This window comes from Rhea americana, unplaced genomic scaffold (assembly GCF_003343005.1).
Source record: "Rhea americana isolate MKP2758 unplaced genomic scaffold, rheAme1 scaffold_199, whole genome shotgun sequence".
Classification (NCBI taxonomy): domain Eukaryota; kingdom Metazoa; phylum Chordata; class Aves; order Rheiformes; family Rheidae; genus Rhea; species Rhea americana.
In genome coordinates, this window is record NW_028186138.1 from 1,495,693 (window position 1) to 1,510,444 (window position 14,752).

Sequence of the window (14,752 nt, forward strand, 5' to 3'; positions counted from 1 at the left end):
CATTCTACTCTAAGTGTACAAGAAGTTTTTCCTGACATTGATAGTAATGGATCCCAGGTATGTGCTATCACAGAATGATAGTCTGACTTTTTTCATTAGTGAACATGTAGACGTAGCTTTGGATAAAATTCATGTTTAAGATGCTGCTTTTTTGTTGAGCAAAATTTTAAGGTTTCTTAGTATAAAACATAATAAATTTATTAATAACTAGTACATTGGCTGTTAAATTAAGAAATTACATTATTTGACAATGAAATTCAGGAAATTTTAATAATTGCCTCATCATTGTTATTTTTCTAGAACAAACCTAAAATTAAAGGACGAGATGAAGTCAGAAAAGAAGCCAGGTTTTTGGGACAGTTTGGTGATAAAACAGAATGTTCAATCTAGGAAACCAGATGAGATTGAGGGATGGGAACCACCACAGATTRCTGCTGCTGACTCTACCAGTGATGCAGCAAATACTTTAAGTGACTGTACAGCCTGGTCAGGCTGGGAAGATGAAACCAAAGGCTCCACAAAATATACAAACCTGGCCAGCTCAGGAAACAGTTCCAGGTGGAGTATCAGATCAGCTGGAAAGCTGGTTAGTATTAGACGGCAGAGCAAAGGTAACCTGACTGACAACTGGGAAGAACTAGAATGATACTGGTAATGTGAAATACTTTATAAATAAGAAAAAGGTTCCATGATTTACTTGTACGTTTAAACCAAAATCAAATCTGCTCAATATTGCACCTTTATACAGTACTTTGTTTTATTCAGATTGTTAAAAATTTTTGCTCACCTGATAGTGAATTTTCTTATTACATTGTTAAATATCTGTTTTCCACACTGAAAAAAGTAGAGAATCTATTTTGTGCCTATATTTCACATTCAGAATCTGCAGTACGTTGGATTGTTGGTTTTACCAAAAATATGTAATTCCTTAGTGAATGTATACACTGGTTGTAAATTTGACTGCCTTATGTAGGAACTTCCACTAGCTTGAGGTCCTGGGTTTTTCTTCTGGTATTTGAGGGTCACTCAAAATTTTAGTTTTGATGCTGTCCCTTTTTTAATAAGAATACTGATCTGTAGCTTGCAGGAAGAATGCTTATACTTAGTACACTGTTTTCCAAATCTTCAGCCTCAGCATATGCTTCAGCTTGTGCACACAAGATGCTCAACTGCCAGAATGTGCTCTACTGTCTACAAAATGGGGAAATACTACTCTAATGTAATTTTTTCCATCACAGCAACTTCACCAAGATTCAGGTCAAACGGGTCTTCCAAAGTTTTTTTTATACTGAACTTTGTTCGACATAGCTAAAATTTTCAGTTTTTAAGAGACATGTCATGCCAAAAATTAAAATGTAAATGTAAATAATTACTGAAAATCTGGAAAGCAGCAGTGAGTAAGGAGCATGAAACATCTCTGTATTCAAAATCTGTAGCCCTGAATCTAGGGGTATGTTACTTCTTATGGAAGGGTGTATGTTCTCATTTTTACAAAAGCTGATCCTTGTTCTATAAATGCTTGGCTTTTCTTTTCTGTAAGCAGTGATTGAATTATACTCTGGCATATTCAGGATAACTGAGCCATTGCAAGTATGTGCATGCACATGACTTCTGAAGCATTTTTATTATAAAGCTCTATCTTATTAGCTACTGATATTTTCATTTTTGGTAAAAGGGGGCAAAGTGTTGAACTTGAAATTTGAAATGTATATAGAATACTAAAAGTGCCTCTTTCTAGCATATTGTCTCTCACTAGCAGGGTGGCCAATGTCAGATCTAAAACCAGTTTCCATTTTGTTTATATGACCTATATAAGTACTACTTTAACACTCATGGGGGAAGATCAATCATTAAAATATGAACACTAGGACTTTTCTCACCTGATTGTTAAACCGGTGTAATGGAACTGAAACTTGCTGACTGCTTAACAATATGGCTAGTACAACAGGAAGATCAAATTAGCATTTCAGACAAAAATCAACATTTTTACAAGAAAGCATATACCTTTATATGTAGTGGTCATCTTGTAAACATATTTTTACCAGAAGATTACGCTAATGAAAAGGGATGCATGCAGTTTTCTTCTAAGCCTGGAGCTTGTTTCTGTTACTGCCACATTACTCCTTTCTTAGCTTTCACTTTCTCCTCTCTTCAGATTCATGTATCATTTGGCTTACAGTTTCTACATAGCTGTTTTTTGGAGTTTCCTTTCTAGATGTGCCTGGATGGAAACTGTAGCAAAGTGAGGGGTTTTGTTGGATTTTTTTTTTGTTGTTTTTTGTTTTTTCCTGTTTTAGTAGGATGTTAAAAGACATTGTTTTTAAATTATATAAAAGATCACCAGTGTTTTGTGGTATAAAACAAGATTTTGAAGCTGACAACTTTTATAAAATTGGCATTACATTATTTTAAAAATACATTACTAGAGGAGAAAGGGTTAGCATTTATATTGYATCACTTAGTCTGCCAGTAAAACTCCATGTTTGCCTTTGGCCAGTATGTATGCTGAGGTTCTTTATAGGAAAGAATTAGTATTCTTGAGTGAGGTATGCTGCATTTTATAGCTTATGGAATACCCTCTAAGGCAGGTGTAGAGTTTGGTTGTTGGAAAAAGATCTAATAGCAACCCTCAGTATTTTACACTCAAAGATAGGCTGAGAACTTTTAATTTTCCTCTTGAAGTAACTATATATATACTGTGACCAGTAAAGGTTTTGCCTTGCACATTATACTGTCAAGTGCCTGTTTCTCACCTTGATGATGTGTTTGATGCACAGCTTAACTGCAAAATGTTACAATTTGTTTTTAAATTTATGATAAAGAATATGCTTACAAAGCTGAAGCCTATTATAAAACAAAATGGCATCCAAGTGGGAAATTGGGATGTGTATACTTAAGGTCTGACTCTTAGCGATGTAAGTTTTGGTGTGCTTTTTAAGTGATATTTTCTCAGAAATAACTGTTTTAAGGATGAACATTATTAAATTTAATATAATTTATTGTTTTGGTAATGTATTTGTCTTTTGAGAACTCACTGGTGTGAGCTTTCTCTTACATTCATAAACCTATTTGTCTGAATTTTCAGAATGGGGTTGTCTTTTCTTTTACCTTCTTTAAATGCTTAATAACATTAAACATATATGGGCTGAAACTATATACAACTCCATATGTGGAATAAATGTAAAGTATGTCCCTTAATATTTGTTTTGAAATTGCATTTCAATCTTTGTGAAATGGTTTAGAAGAAGATAGCATTAAGATTGTATAATAAGATTGCACAAAATAAAATATAGTTTATATTGCTTTCTCGTAGCCAATCTGCATGATTGTTGGTGTGGTTTTAACGGGAATCAAAAGCTTCATGTGGCTGTAACTAGTCACTTAACTCTAAGAAAAATTCTCCCTGGGTATTTTTATTTATTAGCCTCATTTGCAAAAAGAAAAAATAGTATTTTCCATATGAATAAAGACTTAGTTTGAACTGAAATGTCTCTTTTTTTCCTTTTTTTTTTTTTGGGGGGGGGGTGGAGGGGTTCTGTTGTTTTCATGTGAATTTGTTTCTGTCTGTGTGCCTCTGTTACTTATGTTGTTGCAAAATACATCCAAGGAAGCAACGGGTATGTTTGTCTGAACTCAAGTGAATCATGTCATCTCAGAAGCTGTAACATCCTAGATTTAAAGCATCATCAGGGGAAAAAAATACTGTTTTTTGACAAACTGCAAATATTTTGTTTTACTGGTATCCATTGGTTTAAACATTTCTTTTAAAAAAAAATTATTGGCTGTTATGAAAGCTTGTACAGAGCAGCTTCTTCCCTAAACATTTCACTAGCTGCATGTGATGTTGGGGACCCTGGAATGCTTTTGCATGCACAGGCTCCATAACGAGGTGACACCTCCATGTTTTTGACCTTGATAAAAGTGCAGAGGCAGCTACTGTTGCCAGTAGCTCATGTACAGAAAGCATATTTTCAGATTCCTATGCTTCCATTCTTGTTTACTGGCTTTGTTGTTGTCTAAGCAGACTTAACAGGGGAAGTGTTCCAACAAAATGCTTTTTATCTGAATGTGTGAATTAGCTGAAATAAACTTTTATTCATACCAGTTACTTGGGGGGCAGGGGGCAAGGGGAACCCTATTTGTTACCTGCAGAGATACCTTTGCTGCCCAGCTGGGTGGAGTGCATATCTGGGCAGCTGGAGGCGGGTGGAGGGACACAGATTTCCAGAACATGGTTAGACCAGGAACCTGCCAAAAATTGGACACAGGTAATCCCACAACCCAGCTGAATCCTGCTCGGCATTTATCTCTGCTTCAAAAACTTTTGAAATGCTTGTTAATGTGTATGAATGTCAGATTACAAAACTGTCTTCCATCTCTGTAAAGGAAGTCTGAAAACAACATGTTTGGCTGCTTTTTGCATTTCTAATTTGTTCTCATTGAAACTTTTTTTTTTTTTCCTGGATGCCTGCTAGCTGGATCTTGACATGCGGATATCTAAGAGATGAAACCAGAGGTATGAAGAAGATAAACAATTTCCTAAAAGACTTGGTCACCAGTGATAAAAATTTGCAAGGGCTAGTATCATTAAGTGTATGTCCATCTGTCTCTTAAAAATTTATTGTAACATGAGTGCTTTGTACCATGAGAGACAGGAAATTGAACAGGTAAGGCAAGAATACAAAGTTGAGAAACTGAAAGGAGATAGTCACGTTTATCATAAATGCAACCAGCACAATAACAGAAAAATTCTTATTTTTTTCTATAAAGTAATAGTGTGAAAAAAATTAAAAAATTATATAAATAGTAATAGACAATAATAAGAAAATATGTAATAGTAAATCAAGTGTAAGGAGATGCTAGCTTTTCATAGGCTATTTATATACTCTTGTCAGCGATCTTGAAAAATTAGTATTTGTTTCTGCATTTGGAAAGAAAATTCTCCTATTTAGTGCCTAGTGCTTACTAAATAATGCAGGATAGCTACTGTATTCTCTTCAAATCTGTAAAAATCTAGTAAAAGCTTGTCTGACACTTAATTTTAAGCTCTTGAAACTTAAAACACCAATGAAAGCTTAATAACAAATTCTGAATATGAGTTTTCTATTGGAAAAGGTTGCTAAAGAAAAAGAATGCAAGACCAGATTTCCTAAGACTAGTTTGTYTATTTGATTTTTGTGCTTGTCCCTAGTAGCAATTTAGGCTTTCTTGTCATATATGCAAAGACCTCCTGTGTGATTACATAAARACTTAATGTTTGCTGGTTTTCTCATAACATATTTTTAGATAAACTGTTTACATGCATTGAACTAATGCAAGTCTATCTTTTGAACATTTGGACAGAAACTTGGCAACCAGCATTTGACAGGACAAACAAAGGAAAACAAATTAAGCATCATTTCCCATTAGGAAGTAAACTATTGTTTGATAGGCTGAAGCACAAGATTTCCAAAACTGCTAGAAGTTGTACTACAGTTACAGTCACTTCACACAATTATTTTGAAAATCTGAGACTTAAAAATGTATGTTTCATTATTTAACTTTTAAAACATAGCATAACTAACTTCGGGAGTCTAACATACTTAGAAAACTTGCCCTTCACATGGTCTCAGGCCTGTACTAAAGTTGGGCCAGGATTTAGGCTCTGTTGCTGCCTGAAGTCCTTCATCATCAACAACAGTATTTAGTACAACCTAGGAAATCCTCCTGAATTCAATTCAGGAATTGAAGTGAGGGAAAAAAAAAAATCACTTTGTTTTAACATAAGGATCCAAAGGGTGTTAACAAACATGTTCTGTTAAGCTGTGGTTTTCTCATGTGTTTCCTGAATCATACCATCCTTTCTGCAGAGTGTGACTGTTGCATTATAACCTGCAAGACCACACTTGCATGTTGAACCAAACCATTSAAGTCAAAATGAGTGCCCTTGGTGGCAGCTGGTGGAAGATCTGAGCTCACAACCTGTGCAGCAGAGCTAGTTGGCGCGGGGACAGAGGGACTGTTTTTCAAGGCAAGTGAAGGAGCAGATTTTCTRGCATTTGGAAACAAAACGCAAAAAAGAAGTAAAAAAGTCCAGAACAGCTGAGAATATTCTTGAAGAACGGGGATTTAGTGTTAGAGTCAGAACACAGAACTAGTTGTGTGGGTTTTTTCCCCTCAATTATTCCACTCAAGAAGGGGACTGTTTGCTGTGATGACCACTTGGAAAGAAAAACAGTGCACACATACAAAATACGGGTTTTGGATAGCTGTTCAGGGATAATGATGCCTTTGAGGTTGGTGTGGCACAGATGATCATGGTAAGCACTTTTCCAGACCTAATCTGTACTACACTTGTAAAGTAGGTGTACTTACTTGATCAAAAGTTAGGTAAGTGCAGGTACAGAGGTAGAAAACTAGCTTTAAACACAGGCTCAGAATAAGGTATATGATCAGCTTTCAGCAGAAACTTAGATGGTGGTGGTGGGATGAAACTGCTGAAGGTTTATTGGAACTAAAGAGCTCTTTGGTATTCTACCGAAAGCTTTAAGTGCTGGGYTTTCAACCTCTTCCCCTTCTCAGGTCTCTCAGATCTCTAAGATGAAGAGCTTTCTCATCCTTCCCTCTGTTGCCTGAGATCCCCGATTTCTGGCACTTGCTTGCTTGCAGTTGTCTTTTCCTCATCTTCAGACATTTTAAATCCCCCTCATACACACATACTGATCATATGACCTGGCTTTCAGCTTGTTCTGATTCCTGGTTTCCTCAGGTATGAGCTAGGTTTTCTAATCTTCCAGAAAAGAGCCAAGCCAAAATTTTCTTTTCTACTTTTAATTCTTAACTCTCAAACACTTTGAGTTTCTTTTCACCATCACTGAGCAGGGGATGTCTTTTGATTTGGTCTGTTTTATCTCTTTGACCAAGTAAATGCTCCTAACAGTTCATTTCCCATTAATTTTACTCTCTGTTGCCATGTTTTATGCYACTGATTGGACCTGTTTTAAGCATTCATTTCCATGTCTTTTGGTGCCTCACATAGTTTTGGTGGTGCCTCATTAGTGCCCCGATTTTTGCTTTGTAAGGTGTTTTTCCCTCCTTTTATTGGATGAATTACACACTAGAGKCTGGATTTCCCCCCTACACACRYRTGTGTGTGTGKGGGGGGRGGGYRGAAAGCAAGAGAATGTGATCAGAGTGCTCTGGGCTCCACCTCCCACTTCCAGATACCATGTTTTGAGCACTTGGAAACTGAATGAGTCCTTGCAGACATACCAGTGGGGGCAGATCTTCAAAATATGTGTGTAAAAGCCTCTTGTGCAGAACTATATGAAGCAGGTGCTCTAGTGTTYACTATTGCTGTGGCTAGAAGGTGTTACCTGCAATGTGTTCCTCACATGGCCTTAACAGGGCCAAAGGCACAGGCCTATCTGTTGAGGAGCCCATGTTGCATTTTATATAATGATGTGGCTAACTATGCAGTGGAACAACATCACCTGTTTAATGCTCAGTAAATGTTTAAGCTTCATGCTTTGGTGTAAGAACAGGAGAAGGCTGCAGAACATTGAGGATCAGGYCATACCCCATAGAGCTTCAACAAGGAAATAGAGCACAGCTACAGGCTCGAGGATGCAACTGAAGAGCTGCTGCATCACATTGAAGGGTATTTATTTCAAGTGAGTTTTGAAAACACTACTTTTGTAAATTAGCAAAGCTATAAAGGGATACTGTCATGTTAAGGAGGGGACTATGGGTTTACACCTTTTAACAGTCTCTCCTAAGACAAGGTCCATAAATAGCTGTGCTGTGTCCRAGTGAATAAGAGGCAGAAGTGCCTCAAAATGGGAGGTGGGGAAGGGGAAGAGGGAGTAGTCATGCACTTTGAAAGAGCTGAGTGCCCTTTCTCAGCTTTCAAAAGTAAGAGTACAGCTAACCAGCTCCCAGAAAATCTAGCTGGAGATAAGTCTCTGTCTGTCTCTTGCTCTCTCTAATCAGAAGCCAAACACCTGTGGCCATTTTCAATACTTCTTGCTGCCTGGCTTTACATCCTGTTTGCTATCCAGCCATTGCAGATTTCATCCTTAGGCACTCGCTCCTGAATTTTTCAGGACTAAAATTTAATACGCAATCAGCTAAGATTGTGAAGTGATAATGTAGGGTCCATAGTTAGAACACTGTTTCCTATCACTGCCTATACAAAATATACATGTAGCCRATCCAGCTCTCTGGACAAAAAGTCTTAAGTAACAGGAAGCTATGAGAAATACAGCACACCTTTCAAAGGAAGGTTTCACCTGCAGGGGAGACTGCCTTTGCACATGGTAGCCAGCAGAACAGAGAATAGGGACTTCAGCTGGTTAAGGCTTTACCTTAAGGCATATTAACTCAGCATTCTGATCAGTTACAGCACTTACTTAAAAATTTATATAAAAGTTAGTGTTCAGCACACTTATTCATAAAGTGTAAAGGGTAATGAGATGAAKTCAGGTTGGCAAAACATGTTCTTTAGTACAGGTGAGGTATTAACAAGATCRTTATCCTGAAGGTGAAATCCTCTCCCCCCTTTCCAGCCTATAAAGAGGAAGGGGAAAAAAAACCCCTATTGATCAAAATAATTTCTTTAGCTTTTTGCTTAGGGGACATAATTATAACTGTCTTGTCATGCAGCTGATGAATTCACACCATGAGTCACTTTTAAATCAAGCTCTACCCTATTTGCCCAGACTAAGAAAAACGTTCACTGAATATTTAATTAGATTGTGGAAATACTCCCAAAAGGGGTTTTGCTAAGCAGTAAAAACATGTAACATTGCTCATGAGTGTGATTCTGCACTCAAAGCCTTTTTTTTTTTAAAAAAAAAAAATGCTGCTTTTGGGATGTGTGCATTTCTCTCTCCTCCCTTTTCCAGTAACAGCAGATTTTAAAAGCAATCTTACTGTAAAAGATCTTTGGAGCAGAGCACTAAAGTTCCTCTCAGGTAAGTAGGGTGTTTTCACTACCCTTAATGGCCTATACAAGAAAAGTACCTCTGCAAACATATCCTGTAGCAAAAAGGTAATAGGATGAAGAAGAGATCAAAACAGCAACAGGGGATATGAGAAGATTCCTACAACCTGACATTTGTAAGAGATATGAAAATTAATTACTGCAAATAAGAATTTTTTAAAAGTTTGGGAAGTCACTAAAAGCCACTTTAAGTCACTCCTTTCTACTCTCAAATTAGACAGAAAGGGGTGTGTAGAAAGGTCACATTCTCCCCCCCCCCCCCCCCCAATTCTCACCCAACAGCACCTTACACATCCTCACATTATTTGTGGTTTCTGTAACAGTCAGGGCTCAGCTGGGCAGCTTTTTAGGTAATGGTCTCTCTCCTAAGAGCTTACACTCAGCCTGCAGGAGGGTTGGTTTTCTGTGGTTCTGCATCAGAGACTTCCAGTCAGCATGACAGAGGGACATCTCAGCCTAAAAACAAAGTCAGTTATTCCATGCTGAGTTTAGAGCATTTCCTCAAAGCTCTTCTGCTTAAGCCAACAACAGATAACATCCCCACAGATAATTTACAGGAAGATYCATGAGGGCAGCAAAACTTGGAAGTGATTAATGGATGCCAGTGGTCACAAACCAGTCACAAGTTTACCAAGGGTCTTATAAATAGAAAAGCAAATTTGCAACCATTAGATTAGTGAAATAGGGGTGCAAATCAGTGTCAAAAAAGGGCCACTGATTCTCCAACAAGTGCTCCAACACTAGTGCTGAGGCTGAGATAGTGAAGCTTGCAGCAACATGCTGAATGAACTGGAGTATGAACAGATGTGTCATGGCTCTGCACCTGAACATTACAGTAGCCGTGGTAAAGCCCTTCACTTAAAGTAAGGTTAGAACATCACTGACAGCTGATACTTCAACTTAGAATTTCTTTTAAGAAAGTTGTTTTTTCTTCTTTCTTTGCAGCCTATTAGCTGTATATTATCTTTTTTTCTTTTTATAAAAAAGGTTGACTGTTAATAAAGTGATTTTGGGGAAAGCAGTGTCGCCCAGGCTACTTTTTTGTCATTCTGTTAGCCACTACAAAGATCAGGTTACAGAAAAAAAAACCTTGTTACAAAATTCAAATGGATTCACCTCTATGTAAAAGACATTTCTAGGAGTAATAGATAAAAACTGATTTATTACACTGTATACAAAACTAGATTCAAAACAAGGCAGTGCAGAATATAGTACATTTATTTTTCCCCCCRTATACTACAATATTAAGTTTCATTGACAAAAATCAAAACTTCACAATTTTCCTATACCTGCCTAAACCTTGCAATTACTTTCATTTTACAGGACAGAAAATAACTTCCAGGAGAATGTATTGTCTGATTACCCAGCTCAGGGCGCTTCAGCTCAGACCGACTTTCAGGGTTTCCCATAGCTCATAAAGACTTGTCAGGTTAGAACCTCAGCTGGTAGTGTAATGCACTGCCACTGTACCAGCCTAGAAACAAGTAACTCAGTTTTCATTAAATTTCATTAATGTCTCCTTTTTAGGAGATTTCTACAGTTTCAGCTGCATTAGTTCAATACTAAATAGAGTATAAATGAAGGCTTGGCTACTGTCAGAAAAAAAAATCATTTTGCAGCAGCCACAGATCTGTCCCTTGGATTATATAGGGTGTGCTGAGATAGATATATGTTGTTTAATAAAATCCTTTTAAGAAAAATAAATATTTTTGCATAACATATGTACAAATATTGATTTAATTCCTTCATTTATAGGTTCAACAACAGGTAATTACAGCTATATTTTATTYACTAGCTCACAATGATTAGTGCCACCTTGGTAATTGAGACACTGAGTCCAAGTCAATACCAGCCTTTTCTTCCTAATGGTGCAAATTATATGGAAGTGCCTTCAAAGCAGTGGCTTAAAGATAGAAGAATGGATTAACAGAAAATTCCTTTGGTCCCTGTAAGAATAACATAATTCTTTCACGGAGTTTTAACCAACTATTAAGGCAGTGAAAGAATGGATTTTGAGTTGAGAATAAAACTCTTTCCTGAACTCAAAAGTAGTCCACTGCAGATTTCATAGCAATGTTTTGTTTTGCTTCTTTAGTATGTCACCCTCTCCTCAGCTCTTTTCTGAGCAAAAACCACACATAAGCAGCCTGTCCAACAGTATCCCAACATAACTTTTTAAAAACACAAAGCATAACACTTAAGAATATATTGCACAAAAAGCATAATATGTCCTGCCTGACTCTTCACAAAAACAGCCACAAACACAGGAAAAGTTACTGAACATCTCAAAATTTGAAGAGATCAATGAAATGCTGAGGAGACACTGGCATGAGACAGGTGTTCGGATCACTGGCTGTGCAGGGGTGTCCTGTATCCTACAAGATGAAAGAGAGAGAAAAAAAGTAAGTTCCCATTTTATAGCCACAATATTCCCCTCCCCTTAAAGCAAAACAAAGATCACAAACATGCAACTACTTTTACTATAAGCAAAGTGATAATTTCTTGCCTCCCTTGCCCCCCTTTTAAACTACATTTGTCAAGAATTAAAGGATCAAGATACAACTTTTTCAAGAGCTCTGACTCCAGATGTTTTCTGGACAGAGGAAGTTTTTTTTTTTTTTTGGGGGGGGGGAGGGGGAATCTGAAGTTCTCACAACACCACTTTACTTTCAAACTAGAAGGGTCCATTTTCTCCAAAAAAAAAAAAGTCTAAAGCAGTTAGGAATAAACACTGAAGTCTTATTAAATTAAAGAGCAAATGCCTTGTTGAACCTAAACTGACTTTGTTCAATAAAAAACTGAAATCAAGTTCATCTGCGGGGGCACGGTGGGCACGCAGAAGAGAGGAGAMAAGGGACATGAACTCTTTCACAATGAAAGGCAGACACCTCCCAAAAGTTAGCAGCATGTTTGAAGTCCAAATCATGAAATTCTCCTTGCTTGGTGTTCTTTAACCCAAGATCTTTCCTTCTCTTTCACTCCTACCCCTTTCCCAGCTGAAATCACAATCTCTTGCCTTAAAACAGAAATTTATACTCAAGTAAGCAAGGATTGCAGAAGATAGAGAAGATGCACAAAGGAGGGAACTGCCTCAAATCATTGTGTGCTATACGTCACAAAATTAGAGGTGACAAAAACCAAATCCAGTAGCAATCTGACCAAAGGAAGGATTTGGAGAAGATTTTGTACAAATAAAACAAAATTCTACAACTCTCACAAGGGAAGCACAGTATAGAAGATAAAGAGCTTGCAAGCAATGGGTCACAATCAAGAAGTAAGATGATTTAAACTATGTCTTTCTGAATAGTCCAAAAGCCAAAAGAAAGGGTGCCAAAGAAATCATACGGTAATCATGCTAGGTTAAGGTTAGAGATGACAGTGCCTGGATTAATACTGTTTGGCAATTTGCCTCAGCTTCTCCCTGATAGGGCTGTTTGTGATGAGAGTGTATACAGGGCTCAACTGCACCATGTTGTGACCAGCTCTACAGAATGGAGCGCTGTATGTACATGCAAGCATGGAAAACCACCCACACACCTCTCAGAGGTAATTAGCAGCAGAAATACAGTATGGAAGAGTCCTAACTGRTCAATCAGCAATTGTAAGCCAGAGAGGAAAAAATGTATGGGAAGAAACTGCTAAAAAGATGCAAGTATATGCCTCCTGTTAAAGTCACTGAGCTCTTGTTTAGCAGAGACTGAGAGATGAAGTCTTTTAAAAATGAGTGCATTAGGAACACTCGTCTTTCATTCTTATATAGTTTAGTATCGTTGAACTTCCTTTCAGTTTATTATAGCTATAGCAACACGCTCAAAAATGCAGTCTTCATACAGCTAATCCAATTAAATAGAAGATACAAAATTTATCTTTTGTTCTCCTTCTACTATCTCCTTATTCCATTAACAATACAGGGAAATCATTAATAACATGGCACTTCAGAACTGCAATCCATTGCAAGCAAGTTTTAAACAGCAGCATGACCCACTTGCAAMGCATGTCAGCCCAACTTCTGTCCTCTCAGAATATGGTACAAAGCAGCAATAAGAAACAGCACTCTATTGTACAATGCCACTAAGAAGTTAAAATAGAATTAGCTCAACTACATGAATTATAACATGAAAAGCTTTGTAGGCAAAACCCTTCACACCGACTGTCTCAGAAAATTGTCTCAGAGCTCCTTAGGTCTGTGGAAGAAGCTGACAAAAAAAAAAAGCAGCAGCAATCTTTTGCACTTCTCAGTGAGACATAAATTTAAGTTTTAAAGAGTCTGCACCCTGAGTGTACATAAAGCCAGCTTGGGCCAGGTACCTCTCCAACAGATCATTCATCTGTCTTCTGCAGGGTTCTGGAATGTCAGTTTTCTGATTTGTTTAGTAAGGACTTGAACTGGAGACCTCAAATGAAAAGGCTTTCACAATGCAAATTCATTAAGCCTGCAACACTTTAATATTACAGAAATTTGAACTCAGCATGAGAGCCTGATTATTTATTAAACTCATCTTATAATGGAAAGTTCAATTTTTATACCTTACTGGAACCCTCTACTGGAAGAAAATGTTACAGTTGTAATCAGAAGAAGGTCCCAGACAATTCAAAGGAGAAGTTAAACATCTTGAACAATACRTTGTTCGATATAATAAAGCTCAAACTGTCCTTCACAGATTTCAAGAGGCTTCTCTTTCCTACTAGTGTTGATGAACTAATTTATCATGTGAGGCAAAAGCAGCTAGAATAAGTACATGGTAAGTAGATCACAGAACAGACCACTGCAGTCTTCAATTGTTTCCATACAAAAGGAAATGATGTACAATTATATTCTGTTAATAGAAGAACAGAACCTACAAGTGGAACTTTTCTGACTTTGAAACTCAGGTAAGSAAAATACTGTCAAGGGTACCACATTCCCTTCCAATCTCTTTGCAACACCAAAGTGCACTTACAAAGAAACTTGCATTCTAGATACTGTTAATCTTTTCAAATGGAAATTGCTATTCTATAATTGTATTATTGGTGCTTTTCATCAACCTATAGATGGCGATATGAAAGTATCATGCAATATCAATTCTACATCCTCYCACTTTTTTAGTATCAGCTAGAACCAGGTGTTACAATAATGACAAAACAGGTTAAAAAAAATCATTGAAAAAGGGCAGCTCTAGGCAAATCAGCCAAGTGGAATTGCCTATGTAGAAAAGATACAGAAAAGAAAAAGACTCCAAAATACCATAATTGCTAAAATAATACCTTCACCTTGTTTTGGGGGCTGCKTTAGAGAAACAAACAGCAATTTTATGATGGGAAAAAAATGATATGAATTGAAAATTCTATGAAAGAATAATCATGCAATCATGAGTGTTCTTCCTTCCGGAAAGTTTGCCTAAATTTAGTACTATATTATTGTCTAAATCAGATTAATTTAAACAAATTGTTTTGATTTTCAATAAATCTATTTAAAACTAACAAAAGAATTCACCATAAAGAGTGTTTACTAACAAATATAATTGTTTTCCTTCATTTGGAATTATGATAATTTTTAAGAAGTTCCCATTACAACTTTGGAGTTACGATTCTTTACTATGTAATTATTCATACAAACTTCTAATTTCGAAAATATTGCCTTCCCTCCCTCCCCCTCAAGGTCATATGTAGTCTGTTTGGGAATTTCTTTTTACAGAGAATCTTTCATAAGTCTAAGCATGATTTAAGCATTCCAAGTGAAGTAAAATCCATTTTAGTACCTCTATGTAAAAGAAAGTTCTTTGACATTCA

General features: G+C 36.8%; 2 protein-coding genes across 4 annotated transcripts in view; one reads left to right on the top strand and one right to left on the bottom strand.

Moving 5' to 3' along the window:
• The window catches only part of TDRP (testis development related protein), a 28,757-nt gene extending 25,270 nt beyond the window's left edge, over positions 1-3,487 (top strand). For both annotated transcript variants that reach the window (XM_085303219.1, XM_085303220.1), the window contains one exon: positions 301-3,487. In XM_085303219.1, the coding sequence (XP_085159345.1) occupies positions 301-646 (346 nt within the window). In that variant the 3' untranslated portion in view covers positions 647-3,487. The remainder of the gene's footprint in view (positions 1-300) is intronic.
• A 6,696-nt stretch (positions 3,488-10,183) lies between these two features.
• FBXO25 (F-box protein 25) overlaps positions 10,184-14,752 on the bottom strand; it is a 31,305-nt gene continuing 26,736 nt past the window's right edge. For both annotated transcript variants that reach the window (XM_085303221.1, XM_085303222.1), the window contains one exon: positions 10,184-11,358. In XM_085303221.1, the coding sequence (XP_085159347.1) occupies positions 11,269-11,358 (90 nt within the window). In that variant the 3' untranslated portion in view covers positions 10,184-11,268. The remainder of the gene's footprint in view (positions 11,359-14,752) is intronic.